The sequence below is a fragment of the Cyprinus carpio genome, chromosome B3 (genome assembly GCF_018340385.1).
Source record: "Cyprinus carpio isolate SPL01 chromosome B3, ASM1834038v1, whole genome shotgun sequence".
In the NCBI taxonomy this organism is placed as follows: Eukaryota; Metazoa; Chordata; class Actinopteri; order Cypriniformes; family Cyprinidae; genus Cyprinus; species Cyprinus carpio.
The window spans coordinates 6,135,126-6,162,267 of NC_056599.1; the positions used below are offsets into that span (position 1 = coordinate 6,135,126).

The 27,142-nt window shown below is 36.8% G+C and overlaps 1 protein-coding gene and 1 pseudogene across 1 annotated transcript; both read left to right on the top strand.

Annotated features, from left to right (window-relative positions):
* LOC122136721 overlaps positions 1 to 27,142 on the top strand; it is a 690,060-nt pseudogene that overhangs the window by 542,956 nt on the left and 119,962 nt on the right.
* On the top strand, positions 14,613 to 22,780 carry LOC122136722 (zinc finger protein 845-like). Its single transcript, XM_042721229.1, is given in 4 exon segments — positions 14,613 to 14,673; positions 20,654 to 21,840; positions 21,843 to 22,076; positions 22,160 to 22,780. Coding segments are annotated over 3 exon segments (1,602 nt in total). The 5' UTR covers positions 14,613 to 14,673; positions 20,654 to 20,846; the 3' UTR covers positions 22,534 to 22,780.

Consider the following 27,142-nt stretch of genomic DNA (forward strand, 5'->3'; position numbering starts at 1 on the left):
TAATATCTCCTTAATATTAAGTTAATATAACTTTTCTCCCCCACATGTGTCCATCATATGGAAACAGCTTAACGTGGATGCAAAATGGTGTTTATTATAAGTAAAATCTGACAGAAGTTTGGTTTTCCCCGGTCGTTGTTAAGGTAAGTTAAACCACGTATGTTTCCTTATAATGTACTTCTATGGGGAAGAAAACCGCTCAACGTGATTTGTGGGAGAGACGCTCAAATCCCTTCTCCTTCATCCTTTCGCTGAACTTGCTGAACACATCCACATTTTTATGCGTCTTATCCAGACTGTCAATTCAAAAGGCGCAGTGCTTTCTGCAGTTGGGTCGGATCGAGGTGGGATCATATTCACACCTTAAACGAACCATACCAGAGTTTGTTTGGAACCGAACCAAGACCACCTCTTCAGCTGGGTCTCGGTTCGGTTGTTTGGTGTGCACCAGAGTGAGATTGCTGTATTCACACCTGCCAAAAAGATCCACAGCAAAGGGGAAATGAACCAGAGTTCATTTCAATCGAACCAAACAAGACATGTGTGAGTACACCATTAAAGTGAAGACCTGATTATTTCAGGAGCCTTATCACAAGTCTATTGTTTTTGAATGTCCGTGCTACTTCTACTATATTTTCACACTTAAAACAATAATTTGGTATTCCTCTTGTAGCATTGTTCTCTTTTATGCTAAGAAATAAGTCTCCTAGCAGTTCTCTCCCAAGAACTTCCACTGCTGCCAGCATTAAGTCGGAGTAGGATTCAGTGGGCTATATAACACTTTTAATTGTTAGGAAATTACTTGTCTTTAAAAAGTTTTGGTTCAATATACTTACCTGTTGATCAAAAATACCATTAAACCTATACACTTTTTTTTGTTTTATTTAGTAACTTTCAGGAGGGTGTACTTATTTTTGCAACACAAAATTGTATCACTTTGATAAGAAAATCTGATTTTGCTGAATAATTTTGGCATTCTATAAACTTGTAACCCAAAGGTTGTGGGTTCGAGTCTCGTACCGGCAGGGATTGTAGATGGGGGGAGTGAATGTACAGCGCTCTCTCCCACCTTCAATACCACGACTGAGGTGCCCTTGAGCAAGGCACCGAACCCCCGACTGCTCTCCGGGCGCCGCAGCATAAATGGCTGCCCACAGCTCCAAGTGTGTGTTCATGCCCTGTGTGTGTTCACTGCTGTGTGTGTGCACTTGGATGGGATAAATGCAGAGCCCTAATTCTGAGTAGGGGTCACCATACTTGGCCACATGTCACGTCACTTTAAGTAAAGAGTAATTGCTGAATTTGTTAAGTTTCAGAGGGGGTGTACTCATTTAAGCTGAGCACTATTCACTATATAAAATGCTTAAATTTATTAAAAACAATTTTAAACAAATTATGTGAGGATTTTGTAAACTAACCACTGCTGCTCTAAACTAACAGTATTGGTGATTACCAAAATCATGTTTTAGCTTTCTGTATTGGTTAGTGCTTCAATTTGTGTAAGGTCTTTAGTAACAGTAGTAAGCTTTCTCTAATGCTATAATATAATTTTTGCTGTTCTCTATGAAAGAAAGGTGGAAAAAGTAGCCTAGTCAAGTGCTTTATATAGTTTTTTGTTTTTTTTTCTTCCCAGATGTCCAATTGGCCATATGCACGGAGTTGATATAAAGTTTGGGTACTACCCAGTGTGGCTACTCGTAATCTTCCAGTGAAGCTCATTTTATATGTTGCTATACATAGGTACACTGTAAGACCAAAGTAGTAAATCTTTGATAAAGGAATTGGGTTGTAATTACTCTAAAGAAATAAAAATGTTAATTTGCCTCAAATTTTTTAAATAATTAGTTCAAAAATGTTATTTTAAGTTTACAGCACTCAAATGCTTCCATTTGTTTTTGGCAGTTTACTCAAATAGTTTTAGTACAATTCCATTTGCGTTTCTTCATTGTGCTGCCTGCCATTATATTCCTCTTCTCTTTGGGCTCGCTAATCTGATAAATTCCCTTTTTTATTTTCTGCAAATATATTTAGTGTCTTAGCATTTAATGTTTTTCATGCATTTGCAAAGCGAATAAGGATTTGAGCCATTTTATTCTACCTCACTAAATGTTAAAATAGATTAAATTGTTGAAGCAACTTTATTTACTTTTTTTTTTCCTGTGACTCATTTAATGCAGGCAATGCATGGACATAAAGTTTGGGCCTAATGGTTTTCATAGAGGTTTGACAATAATTTGATGTATTTTGTTCTATGATGTGCTGTGCTCTTTTGTAAGGACGGATATTTATAAAATGTATTAAAACAGTTTGCTCAAGCCATATCAGTAAAGCTTGTGTTATTTTGGTGAGACATTTCTGTGTTCTTGCTTAAAATGTAAGATTTCAAAAATCTAATTCTACAGTATAAATACATATTTAAACATTTAAGGTTTAATTTATGGTATCAGACAGCACAATATTTCACATAATCCCTTTTAAGTTAAAAAATTGATTAGTGTCATGTGCTTCATAGATACAGTATGTGTGTGTGTGTGTCTAAATAATAAAGTGCGATAATACTACTTTTTAAAATTAAAAGGGAATTATTAAATAACAAATACAAATGTAATATTTACTACTACTTTTTTTAAAGATGAATTTTCATAATTTTATACTTAAAATCAGCATGCTTTTATTTTGGCAGGTTGCCGGCAAGTAAAGCCTCGTTTTAAACTCTCACCTGGCTCCGCTTTGCGAGCCTCCGCTATGGCGAGTGCATTCTGCCCGAACGGCAACCTCCTGCTCTCTCTCGTGAAGCCACAAGGAAGTGCCGTAAAATGCAATTCATCGCACGGCCAGTTGAGGGCTGCTGCAAAAGGGATTCAGTCCAATAGATCCCATATAAATAATAATAATAAAAAAAAAATTCATTATAAAAGCTTTACTAGCACCACGCCCGTCACTGTGGTTACCAATCACTATCCTCACTGTATTCTCGTCCTAACAACTACCAGAACAATTTTTGGATGCTGTTTGGATCCGAAAATGATTGACTTGGTCTCTTGAGGCCAGAGTATGGATTCCCAGAAGTCTCTATTTTGTAAAATATGGTTCTTGGAGAAGTTAAATGAGTTAGTGTGCTTTGCTAGAGTAGGTTACTCTAGTGGTGACAACAAGCTCTGCATGTCACTTTCTGCAGGCTTTTTCATAGCTTTTGCCAGCTCTGAGACACTTGCATGTTATTTCTCCTGCTCTTTTTCTAGAAAAAAATCTTGAGGCCACGAGTTAGTATCTTGAGGCCACGAGTTACTTATCTTGAGGCCACGAGTTAGTATCTTGAGGCCACAAGTTACGTATCTTGATGGCCATGAGTTAGTATCTTGAGGCCACGAGTTAGTATCTTGAGGCCACGAGTTAGTATCTTGAGGCCACGAGATTTTTTATGATTTTATTTTTTTTTTGACAAAGTGGGACCAATGGCACTTTCACATAGGAAAGCAATGGCAGGCTTTGGCAAGTGGGGATATTCCCCTAAAATGCTTAACGTACCTAAACACTGACTAGGGAAAACCAAATTTCTGTCAAAACCTTACTTGTAATAAACACTAACTACCATCAACAGACCGAGCTCTATTCCACAGATAAAGTGAATAATATCACATTAAGCGTTTTCTCCCCCATAGAAGTCCATTATAAGGAAACAGTCCATTATAAAGAAACATAGCCTACCTTAACAATGACCGTGGAAAACCAAATATCTGTCAAATTTTACTTCTAATAATCACTTGCTGCTGTCATAAGAACAAGCTCTTATCAGTGTATGAAGTGAATAATATCTCCTTAATATTATTAATATAACTTTTCCTCCCCCACATGTGTCCATCAGATGGAAACAGCTTAACGTGGATGCAAAATGGTGTTTATTATAGTAAAATCTGACAGAAGTTTGGTTTTCCCCGGTCGTTGTTAAGGTAAGTTAAACCACGTTATGTTTCCTTATAATGTACTTCTATGGGGAAGAAACCGCTCAACGTGATTTGTGGGAGACCGCTCAAATCCCTTCTCCTTCATCCTTTCGCTGAACTTGCTGAACACATCCACATTTTTATGCGTCTTATCCAGACTGTCAATTCAAAAGGCGCAGTGCTTTCTGCAGTTGGGGGTCGGATCGAGGTCGGATAATATTCACACCTTAAACGAACCATACCAGAGTTTGTTTGGAACCGAACCAGGAGTAGGTTTTCAGCTGGGTCTCGGTTCGGTTGTTTGGTGTGCACCAGAGTGAGGATTGCTGTATTCACACCTGCCAAAAAAGATCCACAGCAAAGGGGGGAAATGAACCAGAGTTCATTTCAATCGAACCAAACAAGACATGTGTGAGTACACCATTAAAGTGAAGACCTGATTATTTCAGGAGCCTTATCACAAGTCTATTGTTTTTTGAATGTCCGTGCTACTTCTACTATATTTTCACACTTAAAACAATAATTTGGTATTCCTCTTGTAGCATTGTTCTCTTTTATGCTAAGAAATAAGTCTCCTAGCAGTTCTCTCCCAAGAACTTCCACTGCTGCCAGCATTAAGTCGGAGTAGGATTCAGTGGGCTATATAACACTTTTAATTGTTAGGAAATTACTTGTCTTTAAAAAGTTTTGGTTCAATATACTTACCTGTTGATCAAAAATACCATTAAACCTATACACTTTTTTTTTTGTTTTATTTAGTAACTTTCAGGAGGGTGTACTTATTTTTGCAACACAAAATTGTATCACTTTGATAAGAAAATCTGATTTTGCTGAATAATTTTGGCATTCTATAAACTTGTAACCCAAAGGTTGTGGGTTCGAGTCTCGTACCGGCAGGGATTGTAGGTGGGGGAGTGAATGTACAGCGCTCTCTCCCACCTTCAATACCACGACTGAGGTGCCCTTGAGGGTTGCGGGTTCGCCCCGACTGCTCTCCGGGCGCCGCAGGATAAATGGCTGCCCACAGCTCCAAGTGTGTGTTCATGCCCTGTGTGTGTTCACTGCTGTGTGTGTGCACTGCTGTGTGTGTGCACTTGGATGGGATAAATGCAGAGCCCTAATTCTGAGTAGGGGTCACCATACTTGGCCACATGTCACGTCACTTTAAGTAATTTTGAGTAATTGCTGAATTTGTTAAGTTTCAGAGGGGGTGTACTCATTTAAGCTGAGCACTATTCACTATATAAAATGCTTAAATTTATTAAAACAATTTTAAACAAATTATGTGAGGATTTTGTAAACTAACACTGCTGCTCTAAACTAACAGTATTGGTGATTACCAAAATCATGTTTTAGCTTTCTGTATTGGTTAGTGCTCCAATTTGTGTAAGGTCTTTAGTAACAGTAGTAAGCTTTCTCTAATGCTATAATATAATTTTTGCTGTTCTCTACGAAAGAAAGGTGGAAAAAGTAGCCTAGTCAAGTGCTTTATAGTGTTTTTTTTTTCTTCCCAGATGTCCAATTGGCCATATGCACGGAGCACTATTTAGAACTTCCGGATAAAGATAAGCCAGCTCGTAATCTTCCAGTGAAGCTCATTTTATATGTGCTATACATAGGTACACTGTAAGACCAAATAGTAAATCTTTGATAAAGGAATTGGGTTGTAATTACTCTAAAGAAATAAAAATGTTAATTTGCCTCAAATTTTTTAATGTTATTTTAAGTTTACAGCACTCAAATGCTTCCATTTGTTTTTGGCAGTTTACTCAAATAGTTTTAGTACAATTCCGTTTGCATTTCTTCATTGTGCTGCCTGCTATTATATTCCTCTACTCTTTGGGCTCACTAATCTGATAAATTCCCTTTTTTATTTTCTGCAAATATATTTAGTGTCTTAGCATTTAATGTTTTTCATGCATTTGCAAAGCGAATAAGGATTTGAGCCATTTTATTCTACCTCACTAAATGTTAAAATAGATTAAATTGTTGAAGCAACTTTATTTACTTTTTTTTCCCTGTGACTCATTTAATGCACGCATGCATGGACATAAAGTTTGGGCCTAATGGTTTTCATAGAGGTTTGGCAATAATTTGATGTATTTTGTTCTACGATGTGCTGTGCTCTTTTGTAAGGACGGATATTTATAAAATGTATTAAAACAGTTTGCTCAAGCCATATCAGTAAAGCTTGTGTTATTTTGGTGAGACATTTCTGTGTTCTTGCTTAAAATGTAAGATTTCAAAAATCTAATTCTACAGTATAAATACATATTTAAACATTTAAGGTTTAATTTATGGTATCAAGACAGCACAATATTTCACATAATCCCTTTTAAGTTAAAAAATTGATTAGTGTCATGTGCTTCATAGATACAGAATGTGTGTGTGTGTGTCTAAATAATAAAGTGCGATAATACTATTTAAAATTAAAAGGGAATTATTAAATACAAATACAAATGCTAATATTTACTACTACTTTTTTTAAAGATGAATTTTCATAATTTTCATACTTAAAATCAGCAGGCTTTTATTTTGGCAGGTTGCCGGCAAGTAAAGCCTCGTTTAAACTCTCACCTGGCTCCGCTTTGCGAGCCTCCGCTATGGCGAGTGCATTCTGCCCGAACGGCAACCTCCTGCTCTCTCTCGTGAAGCCAACAAGGAAGTGCCTAAAATGCAATTCATCGACTGGCAGCTTGAGGCTGGCTGCAAAAGGGAGTCAGTCCCATAGACTCCCATATTAAAATGCCCAACTTTACAGCAGAAAAAACATATTTACAGCCTGGTTCAAAAAAATGATTTTGGTCTATATAGCTGATTTTGCCCTTCATGACAGCTGTTAGGGGGAGAATTTTTTCTGTTTAAATTATATTAAACCTTATATTTCTGCATAATCAAGGGCGTGGCCACTTGAGTGACAGGTGGATTGCTGCTGCTGAGACTGCCGTCGAGGTAGGTGGGTGTGGCTTCAGCAACCAGCTCCCGCCTTTTTGCCCATTTTCGATTATCCGGGAGAGTCACTCTTCAGGAGTATATGTGTGGCATCACGGACACTACGTCCATGTTTTTATACAGTCTATGATTCTGCCACATCAAAGACTTAGCAGGAGAAGGAGATGGAGCAGTCTTCCCTTCTGTCGCCGTCAGTCCGTTTTAATTTCTGAATGGGATTGATAGGGAGGGCAGTTGACAGACCCACGGTGACGTCATGGTGACGTCACTGTCGGGACCAATTGTAGGTGGGGACGTATGTAAGAAATTTATCAACAATTTAACGTGTACTAATGCTGGGTTCAAGTCCTCTTTGAGAGAAAGCGACAGTTTGATGTGATTCACACAGCAAAGAGTTATATGGATAAAACTTCTAAGTTAAAAAATCGTGGAAACCCATAGACTCCCATATTAAAATGCCCAACTTTACAGCAGAAAAAACATATTTACAGCCTGGCAGAAGAATGAGGGAGAAAACAGAAAATAATTTTGAAGGGAAAAGAACAAAGAAAAGCAGGCATTCTCAAAGTTTTGAAAGAGGAGTGGAAGAGAGTGACCATGAAGGTTTGAAATTTAAAATGATATTGAGATTCGGCGAGGAGAAGGAAATATCATCAATGAGTTCAGTAAAAACTATTTTGTGAAACCAGATTGGTGACATACATATGGCGAAGGTTTAAAGAGATGGAAATTTACTGATTGTTTGTAGAAATGAAGAGCAGAGAGAGAGAGCTGGCAGAATTGAGGAAATAGGACAATTTAAAGTAATAAATACAAGGCGTGTGAAAAGGGAAAATAAATGGAGTAAAGGAGTGATTTGGGGAGTTCCAGTAGGCATCTCAATGGAGGAAATTAAATCAAACCTAAAAGGAGGAATTCTTAAAGGTCCTCGATGGATACAGATAACTCGAGAGGGAGTGAGGAAAGACAGTGAATGGGTTGTACTTGATTTTGAAGAGGAATTATTACCCAAAAAAGTGACGTTAGGTTTTTTGAGTTATAACGTTAGAGAATATATTCCAAAGCCAATGAGGTGTTACAACTGCCAAAGATTTGGACATACAGCCAATGTATGTAAAGGGAGAAGAAGATGTGCCAAGTGTGGAGAAGATCATGATTATGGGCAATGTAATCATGAACAGCCAAAATGTTGTAACTGTGGGGGGAATCACAGTGTGGCTTATGGGGGGTGTGAAGTGATGAAAAAGGAAAGGGAAATACAACAGGTAAGAACTCAGAATAAGATCACATATGCAGAAACTGTGATGATGGTGAATCCAAGAGAAGGAAAAAAATTAAAGAAACAGAGTTGCGAATCAAACCTCAAAAGAAGTAGAACAGGTAAATAAAGGAAAAGTATTGGTTGACTTAAAGAAACTAGTTATCTTCATTGCAGGGGTAGTTAATGCCATAATGGAGATTAAATTGAAAACATTAAGAATACAAATAATTGTAAAGGCAGCAGTACATCATCTAAATATCAGTGGGCTGACATGGGAGGAAGTAAGAAATGACCTCAGTGCTCAGGCAAGTCAGGATCAAGCATGGGTTGGATAATACTAATAATGATCCTCTTGATGCAATGGAATGCTAGAAGTTTGTTACCATACCATACCATACCATACCAACTTTATTTGTTAAGCACTTTACAGCAACCAAAGCTGACCAAAGTGCTTTGCAGAAAAAATAAACATATGTACAATTAATAACCACACAATAAAAGCATTCAAAGTAACAAATTAAATCAAGTCAATAAAGTCAACATCTTACTAGGTGTCATAAGCCAAAGAGAAAAGATGGGTTATAAAAACAGATAAATAAGAGGCCTGCTTAACATGCAAAGGCAGATCATTCCATAGTTTAGGGGCAGACACAGCAAAGGCACAGTCCCCTCTGAGCTTACGCTTAGTTTTAGGCACAGTCAGGAGCAGCTGATCATCTGATCTGAGAGAGCGGACGGGTTTATAAGAGTCTAGAAGCTCAGAGAGGTATGGCGGGGCAAGACCATTTAGTGATTTAAAAGCAAATAACAGAATTTTAAAATGGATCCTAAATTGAATTGGCAGCCAGTGTAATGAAGCTAAAATAGGGGAAATGTGCTCATGTTTAAAAGGCATGCTGCTGCATTTTGTATCATCTGGAGACGGGTGATGGAGGACCCACTAACCCCCACATATAGTAAATTACAGTAGTCCAGCCATGTAGTTACAAAGGCATGGATTGCAGTTTCAAAATGTTGTCTTGACAGAATTGGCTTAATTTTGGCCAGCTGCCTCAAATGAAAGAAGCTTGATTTGACAACAGCTTTGATCTGACTGTTAAGTTTAAGCTCAGGGTCCACTTTAACTCCTAGGTTTGTGATACTAGGTTTAATATAGGGTGCCAAGGAGCCCAGATCTACAGGCGGAATCCCAGTGGTGCCTCCAAAAACCATCACTTCTGTTTTTTATCATTAAAATTTAAAAAGTTCAGAGCCATCCAGGCCTTTATGTCGTCGGGACAATCGAGTAGTTGTCCAACAGAGTTATAATTTTTTTTTTTAAGAGGTACATAAATCTGACTGTCATCTGCATAGCAGTGGAATGAAATGCTGTACTTTCTAAGTATGGAACCAAGTGGAAGCAAATACAGAGAGAAAAGTAGAGGGCCGAGGACTGAGCCCTGTGGGACCCCACACAAGAGAGGAGCAGAGGAGGACACAGAGTCACCTAAGCTAACACAAAAAGTTTGATCCGCTAAGTATGACCTAAACCACTCCAGTGCTATGCCACTGATGCCCACCCACTGCCTTAAACGTGAAATCAATATTTCATGATCCACTGTGTCAAATGCAGCAGTCAGATCTAAAAGCACAAGGACAACACAGTCACCAGAGTCAGTAGCTAAAAAGATATCATTAAAAACTCTTAAAAGAGCAGTTTCGGTGCTGTGCAAGGTTTTAAGGCCGGATTGGAAAACCTCTAGTATATTATGTTCTTCCAAAAAAGCCAATAATTGACTGTACACAATCTTCTCCATGATTTTTGAAAAGAAAGGCAATTTGGAAATAGGCCTGAAATTAGCAAGAACTGATGGATCTAGAGCAGGTTTTTTAATCAGAGGTTGAACTACTGCATGTTTTAAAATTTCAGGGACCACACCCGAGGTTAGACTACTCTTTATAACTGCAACAACAGATGGTCCTACAGTGGGGAAAACCTCATTAAATCCTTAAAATTGTTGGCCAATTGACAATAATTTACAAAATATATAGAAGAGCTATCTAGAAAACCCAGTGTTATTTGTGTTCAGGAGACATGGTTGAGACCAAATTTAGATTTTAGATTAGGTGGATATGGTTGTGTTAGGTGTGATAGGAGGGAAGGAGTAGGAGGTGGGTGTGTTACATTTATTAGAGAAGATATTGTATTTAGTAAGATAGGAATAGGAAATGAGCATAAATATATAGTCATAGGGATCTTGATGAAGGAAGGAGAGCTCATAATTCTTAATTATTATAATCCTTGTAAGAAATTAGATCTGAATGGGTTAATGCAAATTGAAGGAATGGATGGAAATAAGAGAGTGATATGTGGGGATTTTAATGCACATAGTACATTATGGGGAGGAACAAAAACGGATGTAAGTGGAGGGGTGATTGAACAATTGTTAGAGGAAAAGGACTTGGTTTGTCTAAATGATGGGAGAAGGACCAGACTGGATGTACACACAGGAAATATGTCAGTATTGGATTTAACTTTGGTGTCAAATAATTTAGCAGGGATATGTGAGTGGGATGTAACTTATGAAACATCAGTGGGGAGTGATCATCATCTAGTTTTTTTTGTAGAATATTAATACAGGAAAATAAACAACAAGAGAAAAGAATAGGGAAGTGGATATTTGGCCGTGCTAACTGGGAAATGTTTAGTTTAATTTGTGAGAGTGAATTAGACGAAATAGATTTTAAGTGAAGATATTGAGGAGGTTGATCAAAAATTGAAATCAGTATTGAATAAAGCTGCTAATGAGTCAGTTCCTAAAAGTAAATGAAGAGGAAGGTGGTCTCTTGGTGGACAGATGAATGCAGTATAGTATTTAAAGAAAGAAATAAAGCTTTAAGAATATTAAGAAGAATCCATAATTTTCAAACTTAAATATAAGAAAATGCAAGCAAGGGTTAGGAAAATTATACAAAATGCAAAAAGACAAAGCTGGCAGATGTGTTTGTAATAAAATAGGTAAATCAACACCTGTGGGAGAGGTTTGGGGCATGATTAAAAGCATAAGAGGAAGCAGAAGAGAATGGAAATATCCTGTTATGAAGGTGGTGGAAAAGGTAGCAGTATCTGATGAAGAAAAATGATAGCAAAGGCACTTATTGAAATTCATAGCTCAAATAATCTAACTGAGGAGGGAAAGAGAGGAAGGGAATTAACAAAATCAGTTTATTCTGGAAGTCTTGAGAGGCAGAAGGAAATTAACAACACAATGGATGCTCCGTTCACTATGGAAGAAATGAAGAGGGCAATAGCAAGAGCAGGAATAACATCTCCTGGGAAGGATAAAATCTGGTAGATAACGTTAAAACATTTGGGTGTTCTAGCGTCTATAAAGCTGTTATGCTTTTATAATGAAGTTTGGGAAAAAGGAAAGTTACCTACTGGATGGAAAGAGTCAGTGATTATCCCTATTAGGAAGCCAGGAAAGGATCCATCAAATCCAAAGAATTATCGGCCAATAGCATTAGATAAAGATAATGGAAAGAATGATTACAGAAAGAATAGTTTCTTTTTTCTTTTTTGAAAAATAGAGGAATTCTATCATCTCATCACAGTGGTTTCAGGAGAGGGAGAGGAACTATGGACCCCATTATTTGTTTAAATATAAGATGTTATGAAAGTTCAGGTTAATAAGGATTCAGTGATGGCAGTTTTCTTTGATGTCGAAAAAGCATATGGCATGGTTTGGAAAGAGGGGTTAATGATCAAACTTGATATGATAGGAATAACAGGTAGAAGTTATAATTGGATAAAAGATCTTTTTGTTTGAAAGATTTATTCAAGTTAGAATTGGGAAGGTCTTATCTGAAAGATGTATGGTAGAAAATGGTATCCCCCAGGGCAGCATCATAAGTCCAATACTCTTTTCAATTATGATAAATAATGTATTTTCTCAGGTTCAGGGAGACATTGGGCGATCATGATGCTGATGATGGGGCATTGTGGAAACGGGGAAGGAATATAAATTATATTACAGGGAAGATACAAGAGGCAATTGAAGTAGTAGAAAAATTGTCATATGCATGGGGATTCAGGTTTTCAGTAGATAAAACAAAAACAAAAATGTTCACTTGGAAAAGAGGCATTGACACACAGATAAAGATGTATGGACAAACTATTGAACAAGTTAAAGTTTTTAAGTTTCTAGTTGTGTGGTTTGATGCAAAATTAACATGGAACAAACATTTTCAAAAGATTGACACTAAATGTAAAAAGATTTTAAATGTGATGAGATGTCTAAGAGGATCAGAGTGGGGAGCGAGCAGAGCTGCAATGAAAAGTATTTATATAGCACTGATTAGATCAGTGTTAGATTATGGAAGTATTGTTTACTATTCAGCAGCAAAAGCTTTATTGAAGAAGCTGGATTTGATACAAGCTCAAGCTTTGAGACTTTGTTGTGATGCTTTTAAAACGACTCCTATATCTGCTCTTCAGGTTGAAGTGGGTGAAATGCCGTTACAAATCAGACGAAAGCAGTTAATGATGAACTATTGGGTAAATCTTCAAGGTCATTCAGAAGATCACCATCCAACAGTAAAGGTAAAAGGAAAGGTCTAAACAGAAGTGTTTTTCATGGAATAGTGTAAAAGAAGCTAGAGGAATGATTTTAAGTCAGAAAAGATACATTCCTGCAGTACCGTTATCAATAACGCCACCTTGGATGTTTCCTGCAGTATTCATAGACTTTTATATGCTGGAGTAACACGGGGAGAACAGGTTTTGCTTTCAGTATTCCACCCTTAAACATATCTGTAAATAGGAGAACAACAGATCATGTATCAGTATACACAGTGGAGATGATGGCAGACTCAAATCAAAAAGATTATACTTTGTACAGATTCATGTTCCGCATTAAAGTCATTACAATCATTCACATCCCATAGTAGACCGCATATAGTAAATGAGATATATAACAACCTGTAAAGATTTAAGAATATGAATATCATGATAATATTTATGTGAATACCAGCTCATAGGGGGTAATGAAAAGGTTGATGGATTAGCAAACAGGCATTGGAAAACGAGGGGATCATGAATATCTCACTTAGTAAATATGAAGCAAAAGCAGTAATTAAAGCATATACCACTAAGGAGTGGCAACATAAATGGGATACAGGAAATACAGAACGTCAACTTTATGAAATACAACAAGAAGTAGGAGTAGTGAGAATAACTAAAAGAAGCACCAAAGAGGAAAATATTTTAACAAGATTAAAGGTTGGGCATACTATGCTGAATAAAACCTTAAAAGTAATAAATAAACATCCTACAGGATTTTGTGAGCACTGTGGAATGGAGGAATCAATAGAACATGTTATTTGTGTTTGTCAAAAGTATACTAATGAATGAGAAACAATGAAAAATGAACTTAGAAAGATGGGAGTGGATAACCTAAAGCTTAAAACTATATTTACTTATGGATTAGAGAGTTTATTTTTTGTATTTTATGAGAACTGAGCTGATTAATGGAATTTAGAGTTTTTTTTTTTTTATTTTTATTTGTATATTAGAGATTATTTTTTTTTTTTTTTTAGAACTGAGCTGATTAATGGAATTTAGAGGTTTTTTTAAATCTGTATTTTTATTTTTATGAAAGGGTAAACTCTGGTTCACACTCCAATACAGTAGGTGGCGATAATGCAGCTAACGGTGGTGCTACCCGCCATAAAACCGAGGAAGAAGAGAATTAGTTTGACCGCGCTCTCTGTTGTTGTTATGTCGGGATGCTGCCGTAATACAAACGGTTAGAATTGTTTCTTATAAGAGAAAATACAGTTTTTGAGTCAGCTCAGTAAACAGGCTTACCTGTAATATTCCCATCCTCACAGTCGAGACTAGGTTTTAAAGCAAGCAGGGATATTATCGTCTGAACTGAGATCTGCTGCTGTGAAGATGGTGTTTGTTAAAGAGGAGAGTGAAGAGAACACGAGTGAACTAGAAACCTGGAGAATAAAACACGAGGAACCAGAAACCTGGAGAATAAAACACGAAGAAACAGAAACCTGCGGAATAAAACACGAGGAACCAGAAACCTGGAGAATAAAACACGAAGAAACAGAAACCTGCGGAATAAAACACGAGGAACCAGAAACCTGCGGAATAAAACACGAGGAACCAGAAACCTGCGGAATAAAACACGAGGAACCAGAAACCAGGGGAATAAAACAAGAGGAACCAGAAACCTGGAGAACAAAAAACGAGGAACCAGAAACCTGGAGAACAAAAAACGAGGAACCAGAAACCTGGAGAACAAAAAACGAGGAACCAGAAACCTGGAGAACAAAAAACGAGGAACCAGAAACCCGGAGAATAAAACACGAGGAACCAGAAACCAGGGGAATAAAACACGAGGAACCAGAGGAGGTTGGAATTTAACACTTCATTCCTCCTTGAGAAACCTGGTAACGTTAACACCAGGGGAATAAAACACGAGGAACCAGAAACCTGGAGAATAAAACACGAGGAACAAGGAGGTTGGTATTTATTCTTCATTCCTCCTTGACTGTTTGTGGTAACGTTACATTAAGCTTAAAAACGTTTTAGTTCTCTGGGTGTTTTTGGGCCCTGGAGAAGTTTTGACATTCCCTGACATTTATGTGTATTTTTTTTTATTTATATATATATATATGTGTATATATGTATATATTTATATCTTTAAAAATACATTAATGCCTTAAGTATGATTACACTGTAATCGGCACAATCTGTGCAACAATAATATGTGAGCAGCATGGATGTAGCCTACATTTTTGTGTTTTTAAGAAAACAAAGTTTGTGTGTGCATAGTGAAAAATTACATTTTTTAAGTCACTGAAATAAGGCCATGATACACATACAGAACATTTGTTCACAAGACTTTTTACATTAAGTCATTTAGCAGATGCTTTTATTCAAAGCGACTTACAAATGGGGACAATGGGAGCATTCAAAATCAACAAAAGAACAATGATATACAAGTGCTATAACAAGTCTCAGTTATCTTAACGCAGTACACATAGCAATGGCTTTTTAAAGAATATAATAAATAAAAAGAAAACTGATAGAATAGAAAAAGAATAGAGCCAGCTAGTGTTAGAGGTCATTTTTTGCTTTTGTTAATTGTATAATAAATGAAAAGAAAACATAGATTACAAAAATATTAGAAAACTAGTTAGTTTTTTTTAGTTTATGCTACAAAAATGATGTGAAAATCATCCTGTTCACTTATTCACATAAAACAATATTATGATGTTATGATGTTGAAAAATGTGTATAACAAGTTGAACAGACTTCCATAGTATTTTTTTCCTACTATCAAATGTGCACCAGTTACTGTTTGGTTATCCACATTCTTCAAAGCATCTTCTTTTATGTTCAGTGCAAGAAAGATATTAAAGGGTTAGTTCACCCAAAAATGAAAATTAGCCCATGTTTTACTCACTCTCAAAGCATCCTAGGTGTATATGGAGCCTTTCACACTGCTTTAGTACTGTACATTTAGTTCTGGAACTAAAGTACTGGGATGCTTTTATGTGAACTATTTCCCAGTACCATTTAAAGCGTTGCATTCGCACCGACAGTGTGTACTAGGAAGTGACGTGAGCTGGTCGACAGCGACGTCATTTTTGCACAGCGTTCATCAACAAAAACAAAGAACAACAAAGGAGGATGGGGGACGCTGTGATCGGAGCTGTGTTTTTGTTGTGTCTAGCGGGTTTCACAATAATGGACATGGAATGTCGATGTATACTTAAAACAATTGAAAGAACGGAAATATTCTCCAACCACAAATGGTAGTGATACATTTGCTACAAGTGCAGCACTTCAGCGTCTGTCCATCTATTGCTGTTCTCCATACTTGCGAAATAAGTTGACACAATGTTTATAGTATGTTTACACAGCTTTTTAAATCATGGTGGGTGAGGACATTTTTGTACGCTTTTGGCCAATCAGTGTATATTTACGTCAAGGGTAGTACGAGTTGTGCTGGTTAGACCCTGCTCTGGAGTAGAAGCTAATTTGGGGCAGCTGTGGCCTAATGGTTAGAGAGTTGGACTTGTAACCCGAAGGTTGCAGGTTCGAATCTAGGTGCTGGCAGGAGTTGTGTGTTGGTGGGTGATGAGTGAATGAACAGCGCTCTCTTCCACCCTCAATAACCATGGCTGAAGTGACCTTGAGTAAGGCACTGAACCCCCAGTTGCTCCCCAGGCGCTGGATATATAGCTGCCCACTGCTCCGGGTGTGTGTTCACGGTGTGTTCACTTCTCACTGCTGTGTGTGTGCACTTGGATGGATTAAATGCAGAGCACCAATTCTGAGTATGGGTTAGCATTAGGGATGTAAAATTTCGATTATTTCCATGATTGATCGTCGTTAAAATTAACAATAGATAATCGATTATTCTTAACCATAATGCTGCAAAATGCCCCAATTATGTAATTTTTGTTAAACTTTTATTAAACTGATTTGAAAATGTGTAAGTCTCATGATTTTATTTAATTAGACTTACTTTGTGATTAATAAACTTTAATTTAACTATTAAAAAGGAGTGGAGTAAAATTAAAATGGAAAAAAAAAACAGAACCCAGAAAAATTAAATAACAGAATTTGGAAATAAATAAAATGGTATTTAGGAAAAAATGAAACAGATTTCATAGGGCCCTATTACTATTACTGTTATTATTATTATAATTATTATAGGGCTGTCAAATGATTAATCGCGATTAATCGCATCCAAAATAAAAGTTTTGTTTACATAATATATGTATGTGTACAGTGTATATTTATTATGTATATATAAATACACACACATAAAGTATATATTTAGAAAAATATTTACATGTATATACATTTATATATTTATATTCTTATATTTTATATTATATATAAATATATTTAATATATAAACAACATATTCTTCTTAAATATATACATGCATGTGTTTGTATTTATATACACATAATAAATATACACAGCATACACGCATATATTATGTAAACAAAACTTTTATTTTGGATGCGATTAATCGTGATTAATCATTTGACAGCACTAAATTATTATAATTACTTCTACTACTTTTTTTGTAAATAAAGCACTATTTTGGTTTTTTTTTTCTTTTCTTTTTTTTTCAGTATCCATTTTAAAAACTATTGGTTAATTAATCGGTATCGGCCAGTGTGGTCCAACCTAGCTATCGGTATCGGTAAAATCCAATATCGGTCAACCTCTAGTTTTGAGTGGATAAGCTGATTGGCATGTCACCATATTCTAATTTGTTGAGATAGTGAATTGGTGGGTTGTGTTAAATGTGAGCCAAAATCATCACAATTAAAAGAACCAAAGAGTTAAACTACTTCAGTCTGTGTGCGTTGAATTTATTTAATACATGAGTTTCACAATTTGAGTTGAATTACTGAAATCAACTTTTCCACGACATTCTAATTTATCGAGATGCACCTGTGTATGTTTATGTGTGTGTGTGTGTGTATATATATATATATATATATATATATATATGTTTTTTTTTTTTTTTTTGTGTATATATATGTATATATTTATATATGTATAATTTTTTTGTGTGTTTGATGAGACTTTTTCTATGTACACAAAAGGACTATTTCTCTCAAATATTGTTCACAAATCTGTCTAAATCTATGTTAGTGAGCACTTCTCCTTTGCCGAGATAATCCATCCACCTCACAGGTGTGGCATATCAAGATGTTGATTAGACAGCATGATTATTGCACAGGTGTGCCTTAGCCTGGCCACAATAATAGGGCCACTCTAAAATGTGCAGTTTTATCACACAGCACAATGCCACAGATGTTGCAAGTTTTGAGGGAGTGTGCAATTGGCATGCTGACTGCAGAAATGTCCACCAGAGCTGTTTCCCGTGAATTGAATGTTAATTTCTCTAACATAAGCCGTATCCAAAGGCGTTTCAGAGAATTTTGCAGTACATGCAACCGGACTCACAACTGCAGACCACGTGTAGACCACATCCAGCATCTTCACCTCCAAGATTGCCTGAGACCAGCCACCCAGACAGCTGCTGCAGCAATCGGTTTAAATAACCAAAGAATTTCAGCACAAAACTGTCAGAAACCGTCTCAGGGAAGCTCATCTGCATGCTTCTCGTTCTCATCGGGGTCTCGACCTGACTGCAGTTCGTCATCGTAACCGACCTGAGTGGGCAAATACTCACATTCGATGGCGTCTGGCACTTTGGAGAGGTGTTCTCTTCACGGATGAATCCCAGTTTTCACCGTACAGAGCAGATGGCAGACAGCGTGTATGGCGTCGTTTGGGTGAACGGTTTGCTGATGTCAACGTTGTGGATTGAGTGGCCCATGGTGGTGGTGGGGTTATGGTATGGGCAGGCGTATGTTATGGACAACGAACACAGGTGCATTTTATTGATGGCATTTTGAATGCACAGAGATACCGTGTCAAGATCCTGAGGCCCACTGTTGTGCCAGTCATCCACGACCATCACCTCATGTTGCAGCATGATAATGCACGGCCCCATGTTGTAAGGATAGGTACACAATTCCTGCAAGCTGGAAACAACCCAGTTCATTAATGGCCAGCATACTCACCAGACATGTCACCTATTGAGCATGTTTGGGATGCTCTGGATTGGCGTATATGACGGCGTATTCCAGTTCCTGCCAATATCCAGCAACTTCGCACAGCCATTGAAGAGGAGTGGACCAATATTCCACATGCCTCAATCAAAAACCTGATCAACTCTATGTGAAGTAGATATGTTGCATGGCGTGAGGCAAATGGTGGTCACACCAGATACTGACTGGTTTTCAGACTCCCACCGGACCCCCCAATACAGTTAAACTGCACATTTTAAAGTGGCCTTTTATTGTGGCCAGCCTAAGGCACAGCTGTGCAATAATCATGCTGTCTAATCAGTATCTTGATATGCCACACCTGTGAGGTGGATGGTGTATCTCGGCAAAGGAGAAGTGCTCACTGACACAGATTTAGACAGATTTGTGAACAGTATTTGAGAGAAATGTGTAATGTAAAATATCTCGGTAATGAATATGCACAATATTGTTATCATGGGCACGTCTAAATACAGTGAATAATTATATATTACAAATTATTCAGAATTTGAAATACATTTTAAGAATTCTGTTTCCATCAACTGGTCAAAATGCACAACACCACTGTATGCTGCTTGAAAGACGCGTGTGCGCTCTGATGTAAACAAGCACGCATGAGAAGCACATGGGGGAGCACGTGAGAGAAAGCACATTCACTCTCTGACAGCAAATGGCGCTAAACTGCAGAAAATGCAGCCGTTACCCTGGAGACCCCATAAATAAAACAGCTGCAAAATGTATTTAAATAATTTTAAATAGCCATTCAGATTTGTGTATTTGCTACGGTGTTTATCACAGCGCCAAATACGTAAATATTTAGACTTGATAGGCTACTTATTTTCAAACTTTTTTTTTCATTTTAATCTGGACTACAACATGCCCTACATATTGTTTGAAAGTGTTGTGTTTCTTTATTGTTCGTTCACACTTTACATTAGGGCTTCATTAGTTAACATCAGTTAATTCATTAGTTAACAAACTGCCAATGAAAAAATTCTTTCTGAACATTCATTCATCTTAGGTATTCCAATATTTAATATCATGTTGGTAAAACTGAAAGTTGCAAACTGTGTTATTTAACAAGCTAATATGAACTAAGACTTTAACAAAGATGAATAACTTCTGTAGCAAATGTAGCTATTGCTCATTGTGAATGTTAATGCATTAACTAAGATTAACTAATGAGGTCTTATTGTAAAGTGATACCTATGGGTCTTTATAGTTCTTTTGCACTTTATATATTTTTCTGTATTGCTTTGTATTTAAATGTTCAGTTATTTTTGAAGAAAAAAGTTTTATAACCTGTTATACTGTATTATGACCACTTTTTTGAAACTAAATATCAATACCATGATAATACCGTATACCGTGATAAAAGCATTATCAATTAATCGAAACAGGAAAATCTGATACCGGCATATCCCTTATATATATATCCATATATATATATCCATATATATATATATATATATATATATATATATATATATATATATATATATATATATATATGTAGATAGATTGGCCCTATGTATATAAAATATCTAAATATAAGAAAAAAAATGGTAAAAGTCTGCCACCGTCACAGCCCTAGTAAAATTTTTATATTTCTTGTTTTATACAGCTCAAAAACCAACAACGATGCTTCACAATGTGTAGAGGGCATTCAAAAAAATAACATTGTGTAAATTTTATGTTTACTGAGTTGTCCCCATTAAATCTGAGGCAAAAAAATTCAATTGTGTATTTACAGACGTTAAACATTTAAACATTGAATGGGGTCACTTTTATGTTCACTTTTCTCAGCTTTAAACAAGTTACCAAAAATAAATAATTTTTACTTTTATTTCAGAGTTCATTGACGAGAAAGAGGAGAATGAAGAATCAAGTGAAGTTGAGGAGAAAAATCATGTCAAAACTGGAGGAAAACCTTTGAGTTGGTCTCAAACCAAACAGAAAGATTTAAAGAAAAAAAGAGTCAAGAAAACTTTCACCTGTGCTCAGTGTGGAAAGAGTTTCACACACAAACAAGTTTTGACCGTCACATGAGAATTCATACTGGAGAGAAACCTTTCACTTGTGATCAGTGCGGGAAGAGTTTCAAACAATCAGCAAACCTTAAGAGACACATGAACATCCACACTGGAGAGAAACTGTACACATGTGATCAATGCGGTAAAATGTTTTTATGGGCTTCAGTTCTGAAGAAACACTATGAAGTTCATGCAAAGGAGAAGCCACATTCATGTCATTTGTGTGGTAAGAGTTTTTTGCATCTACAGAGTTTGAAAGAACATCAGAAAATACATACTGGTGTGAGAGAGTACATGTGCTTTGAGTGTGAAAAGACTTTTAGTTCAGCGAGCAGTTTAAAACTGCACCAGAGGATCCACACTGGAGAAAAACCTTATAAATGTTCACACTGTGACAAGAGATTCAGTGATTCATCATGTCTGAAATCACATGAGAGGATCCACAATGGAGAGAGACCTTATAAATGTTCACACTGTGACCAGAGATTTAATCAATCAGCAAATCTGAAAACACACAAGAGGATCCACACTGGAGAGAAACCTTATAAATGTTCACACTGTGACCAGAGATTCAGTGATTCATCATGTCTGAAATCACATGAGAGGATCCACAATGGAGAGAGACCTTATAAATGTTCACACTGTGACCAGAGATTTAATCAATCAGCAAATCTGAAAACACACAAGAGGATCCACACTGGAGAGAAACTTTATAAGTGTTCACACTGTGACAAGAGATTCAATCAATCAGCAAATCTGAAAACACATGAGAGGATCCACTCTGGAGAGAAACCTTACAAGTGTTCACACTGTGACAAGAGATATAGTAATTCATCAAGTCTGAAAACACATGAGAGGATCCACACTGGAGAGAAACCTTATAAGTGTTCACACTGTGACAAGAGATTCAATCGTTTAGCATATCTGAAAACACATGAGAGGATCCACACTGGAGAGAAACCTTACAAGTGTTCACACTGTGACAAGAGATATAGATTCATCAAGTCTGAAAACACATGAGGATCCACACTGGAGAGAAACCTTATAAGTGTTCACACTGTGACAAGAGATTCAATCGTTTAGCATATCTGAAAACACATGAGAGGATCCACACTGGAGAGAAACCTTATAAATGTTCACACTGTGACAAGAGATTCAGTGATTCATCATGTCTGAAATCACATGAGAGGATCCACAATGGAGAGAGACCTTATAAGTGTTCACACTGTGACAAGAGATTCAGTATTCAGCAAATCTGAAAACACAGAGAGGATCCAACTGGGAGAACCTTATAAGTGTTCTCATGTGACAAGAGATTTAATCAGTTGCTAAGCTAAAAACACATGAGAGGATCCACACTGGAGAGAAACTTTATAAGTGTTCACACTGTGACAAGAGATTCATTGTTTCATCACATCTGAAAACACATGAGAGGATTCACACTGGAGAGAAACCTTATAAGTGTACACACTGTGATAAGAGATATAGTGATTCATCAAGTCTGAAAAGACATGAGAGGATCCACACTGGAGAGAAACATTATAAGTGTTCACACTGTGACAAGAGATATATTGATTCATCAAGTCTGAAAAGACATGAGAGGGTCCACACTGGAGAGAAACATTATAAGTGTTCACACTGTGACAAGAGATATAGTGATTCATCAAGTCTGAAAAGACATGAGAGTATCCACACCTGAGAGGAATCGTATCACTACACTGTACGTGGGAAGCGTTTCATTCAGTCATCTGTTCTACACAGTCATACAAAAAAAACAATCACAGTAAGGCCCCATACACACAGAGACACATTTAGCTGTATATGTAAATATTTTGTATGGTATATGTGTTTCATCCAGGCGGATCCGGCTTTTGGGAGAGTGAAATGTATTTTTTTTTTTTTTTAACCGGGTCCCAGAGTGGATAAATCTGAAAATGACATCTTTGCATTTTTCGTGTGTACAGCTAATCTGTATATTTTGTGAAAACAATGATGTCATGGAAGATCACGTGACCCTTTGGCAGCAATGCACGCATAGTCCTTCTTTCTGCTCACACTTTGTCAGAAAATTATATATATCCTGTCAGTAAATTGTGAACAACTCTTTACCTAGCCCACTATGAGTACCTCAGTAGTCAAGGACGTTCGGGAAAAACAGATTGAACAATCGCCAAAAAAAAAAAGAATTAAAAGATTCCGCCATCTACAGAGAGGACCTGGATGTGGCTATAACTAACGGTATAGCTATAGCAGGACAATGTCACGCTACTATTTTTTTCCCCAACTTTAGTCCTGCCACAACTTCCAAGAGACAGAGCTTTAATCCAGTTTTGAAGAAGATGACAGCCCTCGGTCTCCGGCCCTTCCTCACATACCCAGCAGTAACTAAAGTACAGCACAAAGGTGAGCAGATGATGTTTGACTCCCCTCAGAAGGTGGAGGATTTTGTTACTTCACTGTCACAGAAGACGTATTCTGCAGCGCTACAAAGCAGCGGAAGGGCAACAGTTACTTCCTCCATCCTTTCAGTTCAACAAGATGAGCTCTGTGGTGATCCTAACTGCCCTGAAGAAGACAACAACAAGGTGGACATGGACACTTGTTCATTTCTTTTTGGAATCTTGTACCTGTCAGCACGTCCGCTGACTGGTAAATAATAATAACTTATTTTATTATTTTTTATTTACTACTATTTTTTGGGCTAATGGAGAGGCTGGATCTCTAAGCTTTTGGCTCAGTGGGCCTTTTCAGGACATGTCTTGCATTGAAGTGGACTGGTCATGCATCAACGTGTTTCTTTTGTTTATGCAGACCTCAATCACGGTAATGTGCGGTCTGCTTTTTTTTTTTTGTACATAGTTGTTTGTCGTTCCTTTTTCTTTTTTTCTATGCCCTTCAACAGACATCAATACTCTTATTTATTTTGGTTTTCTTTTAAAAGGATTACACATTGAGGTGGATTGGTATCTAGGATACATACTAACGTTTACATGTCACTGGCAGTATGGCATTGATTGTATTTCTCTTCAGGTAGACATAATCTTGACATTGCAAACACACAATGCAGGTTCTGAATATCTTATCAGTGAATGTGAATGGCCTAAATTCTTCTATTAAGCGTACTCGTGTATTAGAATATTTGCACCATAAATCGATTTCCTGTGCCCTGATACAAGAATACAAGAAACCCAAATTACAAACAGATAAATATAATAGAAAAATTATACAAAATGAAATAAACTGCTTTATATTCTTCAGGTAATTCTGACTGTATTCAGGTACAGAAATTGAAAAATCAATTGTAAAACAATACTGCATATTCACTGTATAAATAAAATCTAATAAATCTGTTAAAGCTACAAAAGTGTTTTTTTCTCTGTGTTCTATTGTTTGATTAACATTCATGGAAAAGCCTAAGGAAGATTAAACTGCTGTGAACCAATCAATGTTGGGCAGTAAACGCATTACTGTATTTTTGACTACTTTTATAGTAACGGAGAAATTTAACGCGTTATAATTTTCAAAAAAGTATTTAGAGTATAGTTACAAGCAGAGGTCTCTATACGTTACTACCGTGTTACATTGCTGACAAAGTACAGTGTTTTATAATCTAGAGATTGTAAAGTGGATGTAGCACATGCTCTGTCGAGTCAAGTACAAGTGAATTAGGGACCTGCTTCCGCGAGACCCGACACAACATAGTGTGGCGCGGGACAAGACTTGATAGGTGAGAGCAGAGACTCGTGTGTGTGTGCGGGATGCGGGAAAAAATAAAAATGATTCACGTGACTCCCGCAAAGTAGAAATATCTAAACAATAAAATATCTAAATAAAATAAATTGTTATTCATCTATTGCACAAAAGCAACATAAACTAATATAAAATATAAACAATTAACAGGTGCAAGCGTATGCAGAGTTTCTATTTAGGCTAAAACAGGGTTTGGTTGGTCACCTGAAGAGAGTGATGCGAGATACTGATCCAAAAGCGCACCTTTTGTTAATAAAAGTTGAATTTCTTCCTTTAATATAGGCTAAGTGAGTTTGTCATTATTGTAGCTGTTTTCATTTGAAATAAATAAATGAATAAAACATTGAACTACAAATTTGCCATTGTACTATTTTAAGTCTTATGTGTTTTAATAATTATAAGCTAATAATGAACCACAAACTACGATCGTTATAAAGAAAGGGAAAATCCAAAGACCGTTATTTATTTACTTATTTATTTATTTATTTTTGTTAGAATGCGGATAAAACATTTTCCTTATGTCATATTGTTAATAAAAGTTTCAAAGTTTAATATAAGTGAATTAAAGAAAAAAGTAATGTAACTAGTAATGCAAACTAATTACTTTAGAAATGTGATTACTTTTAAAAGGAATAATCAGTAATTTTGATTACATTTTCAGAATAACTTGCCCAACATTGGAACCAATATATTATCCATTTACAGCCAGAACATAGTGAAATGATAATTTAAGAAATTTATTGGTGAAAATGCAACTGGAATTACTTGTGACAGGACTGTTACAGTATCTTAGTAACTGGTAGTGAGCTGTTACTTTGTGTTAAACCCTGCAGAAGGACAGTCATTAAAAGTAATCAAAAGCCACATTTGTGTGGCGGTGTCCGGCGGAGTGGAGCGTCAATAATTTCCACTGCGCGCTATGATCATTTAATAATCTCTCTACTCCGGGCTGACCATTTCCCACTCCCGCTCCACTCCTCGCTCACTGGTATCAGAAACACCGCTCCGCCTTTGGTCCATGTATGAAGTATTTCAGTATGTTTGAAATAGCACGGTTCTGTTCATATAACATAGGCCTATATTAAAAAAAATAAAAATAAGAGGAGAGTTTCAAATGGGTTTTCAGAAAGGCACAGAAAACAAATAATGCATTCTAATAAAATAACGTAGAATAACGTTAAATTTTATTATTCTAATTTTTTTTTTTTTGCATTTATATAGTTTTGTTCAATTTGGAACGCTTTGCAAATGTTACCACAAATGACGATAAAGAGTTGAGGCTGAATGTTTTTGTCCTCTGTGAGCAACGCCGTGCTACACAGGCATTAGTAATCAAACACAGAGCATCTTAACAGACCAAACTAATAGAGCACAAATCACCTACTCCAGTGGTTCCCAGACTGAGGGATAGTGTACAGTCAGCAGATTATTTTGCAAAAGAAACCTTTGCAGGGTGATAAAGACTACACTGCATAACTGTCCTGCTTATCATGCAGCCACTTGCCTGATAAGTAAATATTAATTTGACATTTTAAAGGGGTCATATGATGCGATTTAAAATTTTCCTTTCTCTTTGGAGTGTTACAAGCTCTTGGTGCATAAAGAAGATACGTAAAGTTGCAAAGACTAAAGTCTCAAATCTTCTTTATAAAAGTTAAGCCTCGTCCCCGCCTCCTAATACGACTCGTTCTAACACACCCCACATATCTACGTAAATATGTGGGAAGATTTGCATAACACCGCCCAAATGTTCATGCAAAAGAAAGAAGGTGTACCTTTTATTCTCGTTGTAGTATTGTTGTTGTTGCTGCCGCCATTATGTCGTATAGACGCTGTGTTTCACTGTGAAAGCGAAAACTGCTTTGTTTGGGCTTCCAAAAGAGGATGATATCCGCTTCGTCATGCCTGCAGCTGATCCGTGATGGGAGGAAATACATCAACTTTGCACTGTGGTTCGCCGAATCGACTTTCACCATGGACGACGCGGAGTCTGGGGTCCAGCCTGGGGTCACCACATGTGGTTGCTGCAAGCACAAGATACGCTCCTTGGTAGAATCCACCTATGAGCTGCCCATCTCTGTTCTCTCAAGTGGGCCGGGTCTCACTATACTCAAGGCCGTGGTTGTGTGACACGGTTTCGTTGAGAAAGCAAAACTACTTTGTTTAGCCTTCCAAAAGAGGACACGATTAGAAATCATGTTTACATCACGTTTATAATGGGGTTTATGTTTATTTCTCATATCCGGCTGGACAAGGCATTCCAATATGTTAAAGGGTTAGTTCACTGAAAAATGAAAATTATGTCATAATGACTCACCCTCATGTCGTTCCAAACCCGTAAAACCTCCGTTCATCTTCGGAACCACAGTTTAAAGATATTTTAGATTTAGTCCGAGAGCTTCTGTCCCTCCATTGTAAATGTATGTACGGGTATACTGTCCATGTCCAGAAAGGTAATAAAAAACATCATCAAAGTAGTCCATGTGACATCAGAGGGTCAGTTAGAATTTGTTGAAGCATCCAATACATTTTGGTCAAAAAAAAAAAAAAAGGCATGT